The sequence below is a fragment of the Indicator indicator genome, chromosome 31 (assembly GCF_027791375.1).
Source record: "Indicator indicator isolate 239-I01 chromosome 31, UM_Iind_1.1, whole genome shotgun sequence".
NCBI lineage: Eukaryota > Metazoa > Chordata > Aves > Piciformes > Indicatoridae > Indicator > Indicator indicator.
This window is the reverse complement of record NC_072040.1, coordinates 665243-684795: the sequence shown is the minus strand read 5'-3', so window position 1 is coordinate 684795 and position 19553 is coordinate 665243. Positions and strand designations below refer to the sequence as shown.

Below are 19553 nucleotides of genomic sequence, written 5' to 3'. Positions count from 1 at the left end.
TTCAAGTGAAAATAACAGCTATGAGCAATATAAAATAGAAAGCAGAAGTCCAAAATGTATTTTTTCAGTTGCAGCCACAATAGGCAAACCCACTCTTCTTCATCCCTGTTAATTCCACTGGGATCACTTGCATGCTTACATTTAAACATGTGAATCATAGAATGGTCTGGGTTGGAAGTGACCTTTAAAGGTCATCTTAGCACAAAACCCCTGCAGTGAGGAGGGCCGGCTTCAAGTACATTGCTCAGAGCCCCAGGCAACCTGACCTGAAATGGTTTCAGGGATGGGGCATCTACCACTTCTCTGGGCAACCTGGGCCAGTGTCTCACCACCTTCATTGTAAAAAAATTCTTCTTGAGTCTAAATCTCCCTCTTTTAGTTTAAAAACATCATTCATTGTCCTGTCACAACAGGCCCTGCTAAAAAGTCTGTCCCCATCCTTCTTAGAGGCCCCTTTAAGTACTGGAAGGCTGCAGTTAGGTCTCCCTGACACCTTCTCTTCTGCAGGCTGAACAACCCCAAATGCAAACACCTCACTGAAACTGGGGCATAAAATCAAATCCACACCCACTTCAGCTCACTTTGGGTGAACAGAGGTAACTCCTCTGTTTTCTGCATAAAACCCAGGCACAAATGGTTTGAACATGAAGTGTCATGAGCTGGTCTGGTTATGAAACCCAGCATTGTTCTGTCATTTGGTGGTGTTCAGTAAGCACCACATTAAGAGGATATGGAAGATGTGGTGGATTTTAGGTGAAAGGATATCTTTCCTTTTGCTTAACAAAGGTGACACATGTAAGAGAATTGCTGAGCTAATTTCAACAGGCATAAATGTTTGGGTTGTGTAAATAAAGCTGATGCTTGTGTGCAGTGTTGAGCTGTTATTTACTGACAATCTTTGGGCTGTGCAAACAAAAAAAAAAATAGCTTCATAGTAAGTGAGCCCTAATAAAACCTGTTGTTAATGTCAGTAATATGAGCAGATGAGGACTAAACAAAAAAAGGTAGAAATATTATAATGTTGCAAGAAAGGGATATTTCTCATGAACTGTTCTTTGTAGCATATAATAATCATTCTGTGCACTCAAATGGATACTGCATTTCCCACTTTATGGTACAGGAATTAAGCTAGGGGGGTAGTATTTTCCTTCATACCTTTTAAAGTTTTATCTAGGTTTTATGAATCATTAAGTAAAGGCAATAAAATTTTCTGGTTTGATAAAAGTTTCTATTGTCATATTAGGACCTGTTAACCTCCTAGACCACTCTACTGCTTTAAAGTAGATTTATACCTACCAGAAAGTGCTTCTTTTAATGGCCACTCAACAGGGAATTCAACCCATCTGTCTCCATTAAGAGAAAGAGGAAGAGTTTTATTTATGGTGAGGCTAAAGGTATCCAGAGTTGTTGTGTTCTGCATTTTCAAGTGACAAAGAGGCAACTGGGAGATGCTGTTTTCCAAACTCTGGAGACCAAGTCTCACTTTGTAAAGCGTTCCCAAATCAGATGGCAAATGTATCTAGGAAGGAACAAAACAATGAGTTAGCATCCAAATAGACACATGCACAGCAGACAGGAAGAGAAGTTTTCTCTAAAGGGGTGAGCACCATTTGCATCAGTCTTGGTGCTAGAAGCCCCACTGAGTTCAAAGGCAGTAGAAGCAGGTTGACTGTGAGCACTTACAGAAATATTAGATTTATACTCTAAGGGCATTCATTGTAATTAAGCCATCAAAATCAAATTACATACTGCACTGATTTCTAAATGTGAACACTTAATATTAATGCCATTTAAACAGATATGCATTATTAACTATGACTACTTGTTGACAAAGAACAACAAAAAGAATATGCTTAAATCACCATGAGCTTGGGAAAGCCAAAAATTAAAAATGAAATCTGGTGTGCCACTGAAAATTTCATTTCTGCTTTTTTTTTGGGGGGGGAGGGGGGGGCAGTGGGAATATTTAAACAGTAATATCTGCAATATTTACAGCACTATGTGATTATTTCTCTTTGAAAGGAAACTCAAAGAAAAGTCAAATATAGACTGTATATTATAGACAAATATAGACAAATCTGTATATTATTTTACATCATGTGTTATTTGGTTCTTAGCCTGATGTTCCACTTTGTTTTCCATGGAAACCGGATTTGACTTGCCGTTGCTTCCATAAAAAACCATAACCAACTTGGATACATTTTCTGACAACTCTTCAAAGTCTGGTTTTGTTTCTTCTTGATGTTTTGTGAAATAAATCCTCCATCTGCCTTCTGAACAAATACAACAAAGAAAATGAAAAGGGGGAAAAAAGGAAAGATGAAAGATGTTGCTGTTTTCACATGTTCACCAAGGCACCTGAGATCCCAAGTAAAAAGCGATAGGACAAGAGGAAATGGCCTCAAGTTGCACAGGGGCTGGTTGGATATTAGGAAACATCTCTTCACTGAAAGGTTTGTAAAGCCCTGGAACAGACTGCTCAGGGAGGTGGTAGAGTCCCCATCCCTGGAGGAATTTAAAAGCTGTTTAGATGTGGTACTGAGGGACGTGGTTTAGTGGTGGACTTGGCAGTGCTGAGCCAATGGTTGAAATCAATGATCTTAGAGGTCTGTTCCAACCAAAACAATTCTGTGATAAAATTCCTACAATGTGTCTTAGTCTGCATGTGAAGCATTATTATCTAAGCACTTCATATGGGTGCTGATCGGCTCTCTAAGTGTATTGCCATTCCTTACTATTAGTGAGGGGGGAAATATTGTCAGTCCTAGTAAGTGTAATGGTGCATTGTGATGAAAATATTCTCCCACTATTATTTCAGAACTGATGAATGAAACAGTCACTGTAATGGCAGAAACTCTACCTGAATTCATTTGCTCTTCTCCTAAAGGCCAGGCAGAAGTGCTTATCCTTTCCTGAATTTCTGATTAAAAAAAGATTGAAGACCAAATTAATGTTTTTGTGGAACAATGTCTAAATGGTAATAAATGTCTCTATTCATCCTTAGTGAGGCAACCGACTATGTAGATTAAAGATTTACCTAGGAAGTATACAACATGATTTTGTACTTAAACATCATCTCCTGCATATCATCCTATTTAATGAACTGACTCTAGAGCTGGCACTTTACTCTGAAGTGACTGTAACATGAAGATTGAAGTATTTTTAATTTCAAAGCGTTTCTCTCTTATTTATACAATTTACACTCTGGGTGAATTAGAACTAATTTGACAGTTTTAATGCCCATTTTAGGGGCTAATGTTCTTCTCACTGATAGCAGCTTGAACTGGTTTCAGTGGGATTTGGATTAGACCAAACCTGCTTGAAAACATTAGACTTTAATCAAAGGTGGAAAGCCTTCTTTTGAGACTACAGTCAAGTTTGGATTTGTCAATAATTGTACAAAAACCCTCACAGGAACAATTTCTCTTTCTACTAAATCAATTTATTTTTAATACATTTGACTAAAACCATACTATATAACCTTAGATGCACTAAACATTCCAATATTTGATTCAGAAAGGTCCCAACACAAAGTCTGAAATAAAGGTGAAATTATTTGCTTTGCTTCCTCCTTTTCCTTCTGGGTTCCAAATGACCAGAAGTTAGAGATGATAAAGCAGAGGGCTTTGATGGCATGGGAATGCTGCTCAGTCTGAATAGGCTACTGCTAGACAAGCATCACCATGCCAGTGCCACTGTGGTGAGCAGATATGCCCTGGGAATGAGGAGAAAAAGAGCAAGAATATTTTCTGTAATCTAAGGACTCACCTACACTATCTATTTACTACTTGTAGGAGTAAGATCATAGGAAACACTGATTACCCACATGCTGTTGGTCAAAAGTATGTCCAGTTTCTGGTAGAAGCTATCCAAACAGTGTGGCATAAATAATCTAAAATGGTCTTCTTGAACATAATGCAGGAATTTTGACCACTGCTTAAAGATAGCTTGCCCCACTATTCACCTCATCTTCAGTCTGCCTTGCAAGTAGCTGGCAGAGGTGTTCAAAACTCCAAAAAATGGTTTGAAAGTGACTTGGGGAAGCAGCAGTTTGTCAAGAGAAGAGGCTAAATTTATTGCTATCCGTGTCACTGTAGATCTGGAGTAACAAGGCAGAAATTCTCCTCTGGCAAATAGTGGTTATTAAATGGTACTAAAACCCAACAGTGTTCAGACACACTAATTCCCTATATAATGAAAATGTTCCACTGGAATATGCTAAACCATAGCTTGTTTATAGGAGGAAATCACAGAGCTGAATTCTGCAGTTTGGAACTAATTTCTTAGCAACTGACAGTTTGGAGACAGTATTGACCTGTGGCATTCAGAGTTATTGAGGCAGATCTTTTGCCATCACGTCTGTCTTTTAGCCATATATGAGCCATAAACAATGTTTCTGTCCTGGCCACTGCTGACTCCTTCACAACAATCTTCTCCAGAAACCAGTCAGAGCCTTTCCCTTTTTCAACCACCATCCCTTGCAGAGTCCCAACGTCTACTGCTTCCACTTGGAAAACATCCACCTGAAAAATTCAGAAGCAAAAAAAGAGACACGTGGAAACAAAACCATAGAATTAATTTGAGAGGATAATTTAAAATATTAAAGTAAGAGGAAAATCAGTTTGTTGGCTGGGGTTTTGGGTTGCTTTGGTTTTTTTTCACTAATTCAAAAACAAGCAACGAAACCATAGATGAGAAACTTAAAGATGCAAACCTCCTGCATGAAGCAGTATTCCATTCAACTGACTCCTAAACCACCTGTTTCCCACTACAGATTGGTCAGGTGCTTTCCTCACTTCCTGAGAGATTTTTCCTTCCCAGATTTCACCCTTAGTGACTTGCAGGGGTACCATTTTAAACATCTCTTACTCTCAGTCAACAGACACCCAGGGCTATGGTTGGAGGGAAGAAATGCACGGAATGAGAAGGGCAGAAGTGAACATCACAGAATGGTATTTTTTCTCTTAGGCAAGAATGACAAACTTGGTCCCAGATTTAAGTTAACCTGTAGGATTAGTTTTAATAGATGCAGCTTAATTTAAGGAAAAAAAATATTAGGTGAAATGATGTTTAAATAAGTTGTACTATTCTCTACCAGTTAGCAAAGTCCACAAGATATTTAAAATGTTTAGAACATTGGAGTAAGATCCCTAAAGAAAATGGTGAGATGTCAGACATTAAGCATTGTCACAGTATGTGGTTTTGGCTTTTTCTGGCTCTTACACCTACTTCCTCAGCTGGAAAACAGAGATTAATTCCTTGGCATAGAGGCCTTCCACCTGTTTTACTTTATGGATTTAGGAATGATCATCTCAATTCCATTAGGGTAGATAACTGGTAAAATCTAGTGTTATTAGTGATGGAACTTCCAGCATGATTTAAAGATATAAAGATGGGTTTGAGTGGGCTGGATTGCAAAAACAATCAAAACCACTGGAGTCCTGAGATACCTTCTCAACCTAATTCAGCCTGAAGTTGCTCAGCCAGAGAAGGTGGCAGCCATCCTTATTCAAAGGATTACAGAGAGATGAAACAGAGAGAAGCAGTTCTCTTGCTGCACCAGCCACAGTTATGTGTCTTCTTTGCACACACTTTCCAGGTGAAGACTGAAAAAGATTTGTGTCACCAAGACCAATCTGACCAGCTTGCAACTAAATAAGACTTACCTTAAGTTAGAATATTAAGCTCAAATTTGCTAATAATATGATGCCACCCTTTTAAAAAAAAAGAAACCCCAGAAACAATAGTCTCGATTTCTTTCTTATTTGACATTTCTCTCTCTCTTTTTTTTTTTTTGGTATCAATTTATGCAGAGGTGAATGTGTGTGTTGGTGAACTACAGCTTTAACAGTTTCCTGAAATTAATCACCAGCCTGTCACTGAATTATTCCATGACTGCTAGACTTAAAGATGGTATTATTCAAAAACTGTTGTAGTGTTTCATCTGACCATCACATCTGCACTCTCATCCTTAAGTTATTCTGTGAAAGGGGAAAATAAGAAAAGCAAGCTGACAGTGATTTTAAGGAAGAAGTCTTAAAGAGACACTTGAATGCCTCCTTATGATGAGTCAAGGTTATCAGCTGCTTAGGGAATACAGGCTGGCAAAAGCACAAGATGAAAGTGAAGGTTCTCAGGATAGCATCCTGTGGGAGCAGAGCAAATGCATTGGAAGGGCTGAAATTCTAGTTGGAGTGCAGGACTGCACAGGAAGAGGCTCCTCTTCATATTCTCCATGGTTAAGTCAAAAAAAGGTAAGGCTCAGTGTCACCACTTCAATTATATTTTGTTACTTATTGGACTAATGTGATTATTGAATATCATTAATCTAAACTCTTAATTTTCCTGATAGGAGCTTGATCACAACTTGAATTGAACTGGTAATAGCATCGTTCTTGAATAAAATAAAATGGCTTGTTACACTTAATAATTAAAACATATTAAAAATATAAAGGACTAGAAGAGGGGTAAAAAAAAACACAGATAAACTCAAGTGAGAAACATACAGACCCCTGTCTCTGTTAGTAAATAAATATTTTAAGTTCCCCAAATGTGAACATTAGTTTTTAAAGTCACTTCCTCACCTTGCAAATGTTTTTGCTGGTATTAAAGCATGATTTATTTTATTGGAAACATCTGAGAAAGCTTTTGTCAGATTAGAATACTTGTCAGAGCAGATTTCTAAGAGAAAAAGAGTTTGCCAGAGGATGACTAATTTAGTGACACTACCCTCAGTGTCTCCAAAAAATCTGTTGTCAGTGATCCACTTTGGAAAGGAGAGAGAGTGAGAAAGAAAGAAAGAAACACAGACAGTATTTTGCAGACTTCTAGACTTGTGCTGTCTCCAGACGAAGGAGAGTTGGGACTGACTTGTATTGAGCTTGACAATTAATAAACTCTATTAAGCTAGGAAAACTTCCCAGAAGCTCAGCAGAAGTATTTGTACACTATTCTCTCTGGTAGCAGTGATTCTGAGAGCACTTTATAACCCAGGAGCACCACACGACCTGCGTAACCCAACCACAGGTAGCAGTGAATTTGTATGGGTAAGTAATGCACAAAAGGTTTCCCTAGTCCTTTTTCCTCTGAAAATAAGTGTATTTGGGCTGAAGAAATACTTGTGAACACTTTTCTTTGCATTAGACACACTGCTCCATCATTTCTCAGTGTGCAATTTTACCAAGCCTGTTTTAGAGCACGTAAAAAATCCATGCCCAGATTTGCAGAGGATTCAGCCATCTGATACGCTGCAAGGTGAAAAACTCCTAACTAGACCAGGAATTGAGTAAACTCACTACACAGACAAGATTTAATTTTCTCTTTATGTGCACACTTGAAAATCTATGTGGTGTAATGAGCTTTATTGTAGTCCAGAGACCAAAAAAGAGTAGGGAAAGAGCATCAACTATAATTGTAAGAGGTAGATGAACAATTTGCTAGAGCTAATTTATTCGCCAAATTGAATCTACATTTCTCCTTGCAAGCTGCCTGCAGACAGATTATAACATATATTGCCTGCAGACAGATTATAACATATATTTAATTAGATTTTTAAAAAAAATGTAATCAATAATTCTGCTAATATTTTTTTTGTGGATTGATTTCAAACCATGGATATTCATAAACCAGGAGATATTAGAGGTGCTGACCGCTCTCATATGTCACACAATAGTTTCTCTCCCGACTGGTTTACAAACAGGGACCTTTTAAGTTAGTTGGAGGCTTAATTCTCAAGGCAGAAAGAGAGAGGGAGAAAACACACAGAAGATAGGTAAACCTACAGAAGATAAAACTCTTTTCATTTTACCTTAGCGAAAAGCATTCATTGTTGTTTAGTTACTACTAACAAATTATATTTGAATGGAGAAAAGTCACCTTAAATATTGGTCATAACACAGATTGCCTAATTCAGTAGAGTTTATATTGAATTTTCTCAGAATAGTATTAGGACAATTTGTGTCTGTGCATAGCCTTTTTTTTTTTTTTTTTTAGCTAGCACTGTCTGGAGAAAGAAAGATGTTCTCCAAGGCTGAGCAGCTGAGACTGACAATGTGAGAGCCACACATCCTCTGTGACCCAGAAGAGCTGTCCTAGCAAACCTGGAATTGACACTTTGCATATTCCTTGGATAAGAGAATTAGCACTGAAAAAATCCCTTCAAAACAACCATTCCAGCAACCCTTTCAGGCTATTTCAAGTTTAATTTTAGTTAACTCCTTTTCATGTTTTCTTCAGATGTTTTTTTTCATTCTGGGACCCACATTTTGAGCATTCCCTTTGAATCTATGACCCAGTCTGACATTATTCAGTACACTTCAGTGTCAGTGCTGGCAACATATCACTGTCTGCAGCAGCTGCAATAGCTCTTGTAACAGAGGCAGCATTTGAACAGTCACTGTGCAATATTTACCTTTCTAAATGCCAGTCATTTTATAGGCTCAGTATTGGGACTTGATGCTTGGTTAATGACGACACTCCCAGCAGAACTGAAAATGGCAAGTCAAGACACACCATATGCTTAATTTCATCAACCTGGATGCACAAGTGATTTCCCATACTGCTAATGTTACTATCATTTTAATAGGCTTTTATTGGAAAAGGAGTTAGAATGTCTAGATAAAAGACCTTTTCTATTAAGCTTAGCAAACCTATCGATTTACTGCCTGATTATTTTGATCTCAGTTGTTAATCTGGAGAAACTCCACCGAAAACAAAAGAGTTTTAGCCCTGGGAGGCACATTTTGCTTCTCCCCACTCAAATTTCGTCCAGTGAAAAAAAGCCCTAATTATTAACAATATTAATTGCTCAAACTAAATAAACACTTAAATGTTTGTGATAAGGTAAATGTCACTGTGCCAGCCGACTTAAGGGGTAGAAACACTGTCTCCTTGTTTCTATAAAGCTTTAGTTATGTTCTTTCTGCTTTTCTTCTCACAGTTTCTGACAACCTCAAGTCTTTCCTTCACTGTGATGGTGGTATTCCATCTTTTCCTAGTTTCCATCTGATTAATCCTTCTTCTTGATGACCAGAGCATTTCACTGTTCACTTCTGTACTACAACAACTTGGCCAACAGCCTGCCACTGTGGTTAATGCATTTGGATCAATGGCATTTTGCAATTACTTAAACATTTTGTCATAGATGCTTTCCACAAGAGAAGGTTTCTCTGCAGTTACAGAAGAGCAGCATTCTAGATGTGATGAGACATGGACGTTACAAATGGATATTCTCTGCCTTCTGGTCTCACATTCTGACCCTTCTTAGTGTGTTCTGGCACATGTGGATTCTTTCCTGAAGTAATTTGTTTTAATTGCCAATGCTTAATCTGTAAGTGAGTTCTGAAACTGAGCACCAACAGTCACCTCTTACTGACAATTTTGTATGTGCTGCAGTTACCATGGTACCAACCTGAGCAGTTGATGTCTAAATATAGGGCAGGATAAAGGATATATCTTTTTTAACAACTAATAGAATGAAGTAAAGAATTCACAGAGATTTTACTGCTCCAGTGACTTAGAATACTTAAGATACTGGTCACTTTCATCAGACTGAGATTAAAATACTTAAATATCAACCATAACATATTCAGTGTAATTTACTGGCTTTGATGGAACTGATCTGAAAAAAAGCCACATTTTCAAAGAGGAAATCTGGGTAACTCACAGCCATATGACAGAGCATACAGCAAGTCTATCAAAGACCATATAAAGAAGCACAAAGAACTTCATTTGCAGAAAAATGTAGGGTGCCAGAAGCAATATGGAGATCCTGTGAGGATGACACAAAACGAACGTCTGCACTGAGTGTGCTCAGTTCAAAGAAAGCGTTCGTAGTGGGTAAGATTTATCAGATTGAAACTGAGTCATGAAGTATGAATAAATACTATTAGGGTTTCATGAAAGCTGAGCTGCATGAAGAAGTGTGCTGAGATTGCTTTCTCTAGCCTCATAATTTCTAAGAGAAGCCTCATAATTTCTAAGAGAACACCAAGTAAGGCATCAATGTCACAGCAATTTGAAGGAAAATGGTTCTTGCAGTGCTAATCCTCATACCCCTTTGATTAGATCACCACAGTCTCAGCTCTCTTGGTGACAGTGCTGCTCCCTCAGACATAGGGTATGCTAGAGAGAGTTTACTGGTGAGTTAATAATATCCTGCACATTATTTACTAGTTCTGTGATGGTTCCACAGGTGTAAGGACTTTGGAAAGACACAAAGCAACTTTTCAGATACGAGAAGCCATTCAGTCTTTTATTATCATGTCATTCAGGTCACGTAGATAAAAGCCCTGTTAAATGAGAGAAACATATATCCAATCCACTGCAAACTCTCCTGAATATTTAAACAATTCCATGTATTTCTGCATTGCTAAACTGTTTGTAGCAGCCCTGACATTCAATGAGGCTAACACTGCTTTGATGCGATTTCCAAGAGAAACACTGTTCCAGTTCACTTGCTGCTACGGTATGGTCAGGGGGGAAATTATTGCAAGGAAAAGCACCTTTTAAAATGTCAGAACAACTCTTAAGATTCAGAATGCAAATTCTGTCTGTTATACTCCAAACCCCCTTGAACCACCAAGTCCAGACTGTCTAACTGCAGGGGTGCTCAGCACAATATGTGGTTGAGCTGGTACAGAAAGAGACGTTCTACGCTTGAGAGTCTTTTTGGAGATTTCTTACAAAGGCAAGAAAACATTGGGAAATTTCCAAAACATGATGAAAATGAACAAAATGTTGCTCCAAAGGCAGGAGCCTTGCTTGCAGAATCAATTTACACTTTGTCAATTAACCAGGCACCTTTGTTTTCACTGACCAGAGTGAATCAAGAGTTTTCTGTGTTTCTCTGTTACTTATCTACAAGCAATTTCTTTCCAGGGCCATAAAATATCCCCAGGCTGATATCTACTTTTAGAAATGTAAAGATACTGTGTTACATTCACACACTGCTCCCATAAAATGTGAAATAAGTAATGAAGAGATGAGTACATGCCAGCTCTCCCTCTTGCTCTGTAATATAAACAGGAAAATTCTGTGCCACAGTGAAGTAAATGCAGGTACTATACAAACACCCTTCATGTTATGAAGGCCATTGTAGTTAATTTCTGTTCTCTCAGGGAACATTTCTGGATGTGTATCTCTGGACCTTTTCCATTATAAACTACCAATCCAGAAATCAGATTGCTTGCTTGTGGAATTACGATCAAAGTGGAAATCCAGTAAAGCTTGCATTGAGCTAACTTTATTTTGTGAGGACAAAAGGACTGTAGCTCTAAAACCCAATTAAAACATCTTATCAATTAACCATAATCTGAATTTCAGCACTAGGGACCACAGAAAGCACCTATGGAGTGTAGTGGCTGCCTGGAGAGAAACCAGGAGCTTTAGGCTGAAGAATGGGAATTGAGGCTCTTTGTAGTTCTACTGTAATGCAAATACACAGGAAAACCACTGGCATGTCACTGAAAACCTTCAATCTTTGCAAAATTCAATTTAAAAGCACTTGATACAGTCAATTTTTAACTTGCCAATACTGTTAGCATTCTCTATAGGCATCAATATTTCCCACATAAGACAGAGATATTGATAGACACAAGCACTTAGAGTCACAGAGCACTGCAAACTGGACTTTGCAGATTCTGTCCTACTCCTATTAAGTCCAAGTGAAGTGACTGAATTCTAAAAGAGCAAAATATCATGCAGGAAAATTAAGCATACCTTTCCTTTAGTGAAATTATCCTCTCCTTTTCTAATTAACTTTCTTCTGCCAGTATCTCCCAAAGGACCTTGCAGCTTGACATACACATCAGCATCTGTTCCTGACCCAGGGCTTGCTCCCGTTGTAATGTAGAGAATATAGCTTTTCACTGTTGGGAAAAGAGAGATAAAGGTTTACCAACACTTAATCTGTTAAAAAATATGTTATTTAATACATCACCAGCTTTATATTTTCAGTCTTGGTCCTACTCAGGGTAATCAAGAGGATTTCCAGAAACTTTGCGTGTTCTGTGCCATGTCATCTTACTTCCAACCCTTCAGCTGAGCATTTCATGGATGACTGTTGATGCTAAGCACCTGTTTGTACTCCCAGAGCAATGCACAGCACATTAGTGAGCTCCAAATAAGAAAAGAGCCACATACCCAAAACAGTCAATTGGAAAAAAAAAAAAAAAAGAGCAAAAAAATATAGGGAGAGGTCAAGAAAACAATATCTGTCCCCATCTTCAGTGCTCCTTGGAAAGAGGAGCAGCAGAATTTCTAAAGATTTAAATATCTGTGCTCTTCCAGAAAAAGACAAAAAACAAACAAACAAAAAACCCCAAAACAACAAAAACCCAAGCCAAACCAAACCAAAAGAGCCTTTTCCAGTGAATAACCCAGCAGTACCCTTCTCAAATTCATATTCCAGGGACTTATGTCCAAATGCTTTTTCTGAGGTTACCTTTTGAAAGCACAGCACAGAGAGGGCAAGGAACACACAGAGTATTTGGGCTGCTACTCTAAACCCATAACTCCTGTGAACACTTAGAGGAGTCTGGGATATTCTCATGATAAAGTATCCTTTTAGGACTAGAGCTCTTCCATTCTTCACTAACTTTGGTTATAGAATCTACTAAGAAACACAGAGCTAACTAAAACAAATCCAGTTTTGAGGTGATCAAGGCAGAACTCGCATGAAGGAGTTTGCTAGGTCAGAGAAGAAGAATGCCTGAAATTCTAAGAACACAAACAGATGAGCTTCTGTAGTGAAGGGCTGTGGATCTCCTCCTTATCTGAAATTACAGTAGGAGAGTTATTTCCTGTGGATTTCCTTTGTTTCCTCTGGGAGAGAGCCAAATCATATTAGTGAGAAAAAGCTGAACTGTGAGCACAGATCAAAACTTTTTTAATATTTTCAGTGCTGTGCACTTGCTTTTTCATGTGTCACCAAGTGATACCAATCAGACTTGAATGCACAATGCTCAGTTACAGGGGCTGAGATCTATCTTTTTTTTTTTAAACACCAGAGTGGCTTGGACCCAGCCATGCATCACCAGCTGAAATGAATAGAAAGTATCTGCTAAATCCTTTGGACTCCTCTGAAAATCAGCCGTCATCACTGACCAAATCTTTTGCAGTGTTTCTGATTTGTGCCAAACCTGCTGGAAAAGGACAGCCAGCTGTGAGAACTGGAAGCTCAGCCACTCTTCCTTCTTCTTCATCTGCAAATCTGTGACAAAAAGGGAATTCTAGGACATTTTTACTTTCTCTGTGTTGAAGCTTTACCTGAGCAAAGAGCAAAAAGAAATACCTTCAATGTCTGTTGTGCTCTGATGGGAACTCTAACAAAAGCCATACAATCAAACAGCTTTGCCACATCATCTCAATATTGAAAAAAAAAAAAGAAGAGGAAATGATTTTTTCTACATTACTGAAAGCAGCCTTTTAAAAAGAAGAGAAGTAAATATCTTTCCCAATTAAAAATCATTAAAATGTTGTTAATGTTATTGCTGTAGAGACTGCAGTAGGAGAAAAAAAAGTATTTAGAATGGTTAAAAAAAAAATCCTTTATGCAACCTATTCATCCAGCATATGGAAGTAAAAGAAGTGTTGATATGCCCATTTCAGCTTGTGAGAAATGTCAATATGCCACAACATTTTTCAGTGCAGAATGTTTTCTCCTTCTAAGTAACAGGAGAAAGAAAATGAAGTGTTTCTGGGAAAACTGCAAAACAGAAATTAAGAATTTATGGCATGCATCTCTATCTGTACATATGTATGGTGTGAATATTTAGAGTATGTTACTAAATATTTTAAATCTCTGTGGATTTTGTGTGTGTGTGTGCAATGTATTGAAAGGGTGATCCTGAGATGAACAGCTTCTTCTTGCTGTAGGAAATTCCCTTTTTATATTGAGGTACCCTGTGAGTACTATCCCTACACAAAGACATAAAGTACCCTTTTCTAAACTATTTAAAAGTAGATAACACAACATACGTGAAAATATATTGCAGGAAGTAACTCTGCTTTGAAAAGAGCACAGAGGAGTCTCTCATACATTTCTTCATGACTTCGTAACTCACTAGAAGGACCAAACCCTTAACCCAGGAAGCTCAACCATTATTGGTTTGCAATTGCCACTTAGGAGATGATAGCATTATTTTGCCTTTAAAAAGCTCCTATTATTTTTCATTCTGACAGACACATAGAAAAGATTTTTCTAAAAATGCAATGTAAGGTGGAATGTTAATACAATTTCCTTTTCATACTGGCATCTGCATTCCTGAACAGTTTCTGGGAAATCAGATTTCATTTACTGTGGGTTTTTTTTTCAAGAAATGAAAGAAGCAGGAATAAAGATGTTAGCTATTATGTGCTCCAGAAATAAAGCATGTCTTAATTAATTTTGTTCTGGCCATTATTTTATAATTATTTCAATTTCCTCAAAAAAAAAAATCACGAGAATTATTTTGTAGTTATGGTTCCAAAAATGAATTCTGATTCTAAATATGGAATTCAACCAACTGCACCTGCATTTACTTGTGATAGAAGGGGGAAATCTCAGACTCTCTGTGAGGTGCAATCTTGTAAAATCAAAATAAAATAGCAAAGAAATTACCTCCTGGTTCTAACCAGCAGTGTAAATAGACTGCTAGCCTGTCTTTAATAACAGGCATTACCTACAACCTCTTATACCAACCTAGTTATTTCAAACAAGGATTCAGTCAGTCCTGCTATGGAATCCATTGAATAACAGAGGAATAGTCTCCCTTAAACCCCAATATACCCCAAAGCAGGGAAATTTATATTTTCTTTCCCTTTCTAATCCTGCCCTAAGTAAACATGCATCATCTTCCTTATATAAATGCTGTTGATTTTTTCCCCCCTAACTCAGCTCTGAGTCCTTGTTCTGAGCTAATGAAGTAAACCAGACAAATAGCTGGCACTCTTTTCACCTGCAAAGTTTCCACTCTGAAATTTTTACTGTGATCCACTGTCTCCTGCAACATTCAAGAAGCAGTCTTAATTTTATCAGTAGATTTAGTAGATGACTACTTTGCCTGGTTGCAAAGGCAACATTGACAACCTGCTTACCATTTAAAGGTCAGGGGGTTCAGCTCACTAAGATCATGTATTAGAAGGGAAAGTTTGGGTTTTGGGTTTTTTTTAACTAGGTTTTATTGAGAGCAGATTGCAAATATTAATGGACAGAAGTGTCTGCAATTTGAAGGAAAAAAAATTCTTTACCTTAGACTTATTTCTCTTTTGCCAGCATAAGAGGGTGAAGATATTTTGTGTATTGTGAAGTGCCACAGCAATTTCAGTGTGATGTCAGATTTTAGCTTCAGCATCTTGGACATCAGAAGAAAGATTGTCACTTTTGCTATTCACTTCTTTTCTTCACATGCCAACTTAAAAGGCAGATCTTTTCCTCAAAAGGCATTCCTAGTGTCTGGTTTAATTATTTGCCTTGGATCACTGGGTGTACAACACGTAACAGCCAGTCCGGAGTTATGTAAATCCTGCAATGTATGCCAGTGGCTGCAGTGCTGAAAAGACACTGCTGGATCTGCTCTAGATGATGGCACAGCTGTGTGTATGCCCTCCAGAAACCCACCTCCATTTACAAGATGTTTGTTATCCATAGCTATCCCAGGAAGTGTTTTGAGCAGTCACTGAAGTTATCACTCTACAAGTGCTGTCACCAACTGACATCATTTCAGACAAAGCAATAACCACAAAATATGAAAAAAAAAGGAGAACAATAAGTGCTTGCTTTCATTTGTATTTTATACCTCATGACAATGCCAGGTCTCTCCTTCTTCAGCTTCTTCAATTTCCAGGCGAACTTTGAATATAGTATTGAATTTCTTATTTAGTGCAATTGAAGTCTCAAAAATCTGGTTTTTTTTAAGAGATTCTTTGGGGAAAATGACTGAAGTACAGGCACCTTTTTCATCACATACAGTTAGAGACATTTTAGGATTCGTGGATGTACAGGTAACATCACTAGTTGTGACAAGGACATCCCAAATTCCTGTTGAAACAAAATGGTAGGGAAAAAAATGAATGGGCTTGCTAAATATCCAAAATAATTAAGTGTGAGTGAGTGAATGATTAGCAACCCTTTGCACTGACTTCAAACAGGACAGTAGCCTTTCCATATCTGACTTTTTAGATACAGACCAGTCCAACAGCACCATACAGATAAGCTTGCCAGCTCCGTATTAGAGACTTACAGTCATAGAATTGTTAGGGTTGGAAGGGACCTCAAGGATCATCCAGTGCCAACCACCCTGCCATGGGCAGGGACACCTCACACTAGATCAGGTTGCTCACAGCCACATCCAGCCTGGCCTTAAAAACCTCCAGGGATGAGGCTTCCACCACCTCCCTGGGCAACCTGTTCCAGTGTCTCACCACCCTTACAGTGAAGAACTTCCTGAATCTATCCACTTCTAGTTTTGCTCCATTCCCCCAAGGTCCTATCACTACATGACATCCTAAAAAGTCCCTCCCCACCTTTCCTGTAGGCCCCCTTGAGATACTGAAAAGCCACAGTAAGGTCTCCGAGGAGACCTTATAAAAGAGCCACGTCAATCTGTTCAATTTTTCTTCTCAAAAGTGTTTGTACTTTTGATAGTTTAGTTTAATTTTTTTTCCTTGCTAGTTACCACTGGAAACCAGCATATTTTCTACTAGGTAGAGCTGCATATCAGGTCTGCCTTGGTCAGGAGAGGTCATTTTTTCATCTTGACTTTTTGAGAAGCTACTTAAACAAGGACGTGAGATTTTGCTACATGTATTCTGTAACAAGATGCTGGGGAGATAAACTGGTTCCGAGCTTGAAATGTGATATTTTTGTCACAGATCACCACAAGCATCATACCAGCAAAGTACAAAACTTTACCCACTTCTTCTGTGAAGAAGTGATGTTTGCTGAGAGATTAAAAGTACTCCAGTATAACAGCACTTGGATTTGCCCACTTTAGAGACATAGAAAACACTCAAAACCAGCAGTTTTAATCTTTTTTTTTTTTCAATGTAAAAGAAGAGTAGCTTGAGTTCAAACTAAAGCACTTGGTCTCTTCCACATTCTGGTTGAACTGGCAGTCATCTGAATGGTCATAAGGACTACAGCTGCTGCCAGGTATGCTCCTGAGTAACTTCTGTAACTGTATACTGAGTGGATGTTTAGTTAAACCTCTAATCAGCAAGACAGTTTTCAGGATCAGAAAATTGTACCCACAAAAAAACCCCCAACAAATTAAAAAGTATGCCACTGATTTATCCAGCTGTAACATTTCAATTCATGTTAATGGAATACATGGAAAATTCAAGGTTATCAAACCCCTGTTTTCCATTTTAAAATCTCATGACTCTGACAGAGAGGCTTTGGCTACCTGGGCTGGTGCAGATTGGAGCATGACCAATCGAGCTCTCTTCATGCAAAGTGAGGCAAAACAAGGGTTGAATCATTTCAAATAGCTAATTGGTAAAACAGGGTATTTTTCTCTGAGTAATGGAAACAGGGACTTTTTGATTTCATGTCCATAGTCCTCTAAAGTCCAGCTCCCTTACCACAACAGGCACATCTTTGTCTCCTACTATAAACTAATGCAAATAAAGCTTTATTACTTTAGATGAGGTGAGGACCTGTGCCATAAATTCAGGACTTAGCAAAGGTAAAAAGTTAGTACTCACCATCCTTGCAATAACCTAAAGTAACTTCATATATTATGACTTTATGGATAATCATAAATAACTACAATTTTCATGTCTATGAACTTTAAATATAGATGAAATCAATGATATCCATAAAAAAATAGAAGTCAAATGAAAATTTATCATAACCCTTGTGATATAATCCAAGATTTTTCTAGCTCTTTAGCACTAAACTATTAAGCCTTTAAACTATCAGTGTAAAGCTACCTAGGAAGACTGAATGGAAGAACTCTCTCTGCTGGATCATAGAGTACCACACACTGATATTACATGTTAATTATATTGTATCATCTCTGGTATATTTGTTAAGATCCAGCTTAACATCAGCCACATAAAGCTTCTTCTCTTCTCTTTAGTTAAGTCTAAAGAGAGCTATGCTGAAAACTCATTCTTGCTTTCTCAGAAATCTTTTAGTTTTCTCAGAATGGCATTAAGGGACTGCTGAAAGCCATTTATTTTCCTGACAACTCTGTCTGTTATCTGAAATAACTCCTCTCCCTCTTTGATGTGCAAGCCACCATTAATTTGATAGATCACAACTGTGTCCATTTGGAGCATTTAATTTGCTAGTCTGAATATGTTGAGCTTTTTAAATACCTTTTCACAACAAAAGTCTTGCCATATTCCCAGTCCTCATGTCTTCTTTACAGCTATTCAACCTGATCCAGTCCCTCTCCATTCCTCACAGGCTCTCTGTATAGTTGGCACACCCTTCCTAAAGCTATTCTACAGCTGCATCTATTATACACCCTGCTATACATCCTTGCTATTGAAAATAGACAGAGAGCTGAGCATAGGCTGGAAAATACCAGCAAGTCTGCACTCAGATTTTTGAGGACTCTGTGTGGGAAACAGAGGAAGGAAATTTTAGACAGTTTTTGGATAGCTACATTCAGACACTGATTAAGGTGCATAAACAAGGATGAAAGATTTCTCTCACTCCTTATCAGTGAAGAAAGATGCAACAGAGTCTGACCAACCTTGGGCTTCTCTGAATTACCCTCAGGAGAAGCCTGCCTCGCTCTGTGGATTATGTAGGGCATCTATGGAATCTACTTTTTTACAGACCTGGGATGCTTGCAGTGGTGCAATGCAGCTCTTGCTATTCTGAAATTGTCACTTCTCTACCTGCTTATCTTATGCTTAGATCACACATTGCATTGGGTTGGAAGGGACCTTTAACAGGTCATCTTGTCCAACCCCTCTGCAATGGTTTTCTGCCCTTCTGTTGTCTCAGTGACAATACTTTTCTGTTTCTCTAGATGATATATTTACTAGTGGACTGTGTACAGGTAGGTAAATATGAGGATATACACTACCACCTGTAGCTGCAACTATGTATAACATAAAACTCTCTTAGTATAAAGTGAAATATCCATGAGCACAGAAATTGATAAAGATCAGTTTAAGACCTGCTGATACAGAATGCAAATTCACACCTTCAGATTAGTTAAACTTTGCATAGTTTGGTCTATCAGTTCTGATTCATATTTCATAAATGGACCCAAACCAACATTTTACACCTCTTCAAAAAAAGACATGTGAGAGAGCTAAGAAATCCTGTACCCTGGTAGAGCAAAAAAAAAAGACATCATGTTTTCAGTGTCTAAGTTTCTTGCAAATTTTGGTCTTTTTTTTTTTTTCTCCATTAAACAATATGAATGGGATATCAGGTTCAGGTCAACTAGTTGTTTGCAAGAACTTGTGCCATTGATGTAAGTAAAAAAAGAAAACTGCAAATAAAAGCAACTGCTTTCTGCAAATATATGAGCATAAGGGAAAATCTCATTCTGCTAAAAGAGTTTTTGTATCTCTTCTTGTGATTTCATCGCTCCTGCAGGAGCCTT

The 19553-nt window shown here is 38.0% G+C and overlaps 1 protein-coding gene across 1 annotated transcript in view; it reads right to left on the bottom strand.

The window, feature by feature from the left end:
- RP1 (RP1 axonemal microtubule associated) overlaps window positions 1–19553 on the bottom strand; it is a 132518-nt gene that overhangs the window by 8613 nt on the left and 104352 nt on the right. The window contains exons 44-50 of the mRNA XM_054394648.1: window positions 15777–16018; window positions 13140–13266; window positions 11719–11867; window positions 4316–4523; window positions 2861–2920; window positions 2095–2273; window positions 1297–1519 (exon numbers count right to left, since the gene is read on the bottom strand). Of these exons, the coding sequence (XP_054250623.1) occupies window positions 1297–1519; window positions 2095–2273; window positions 2861–2920; window positions 4316–4523; window positions 11719–11867; window positions 13140–13266; window positions 15777–16018 (1188 nt within the window). The remainder of the gene's footprint in view (window positions 1–1296; window positions 1520–2094; window positions 2274–2860; window positions 2921–4315; window positions 4524–11718; window positions 11868–13139; window positions 13267–15776; window positions 16019–19553) is intronic.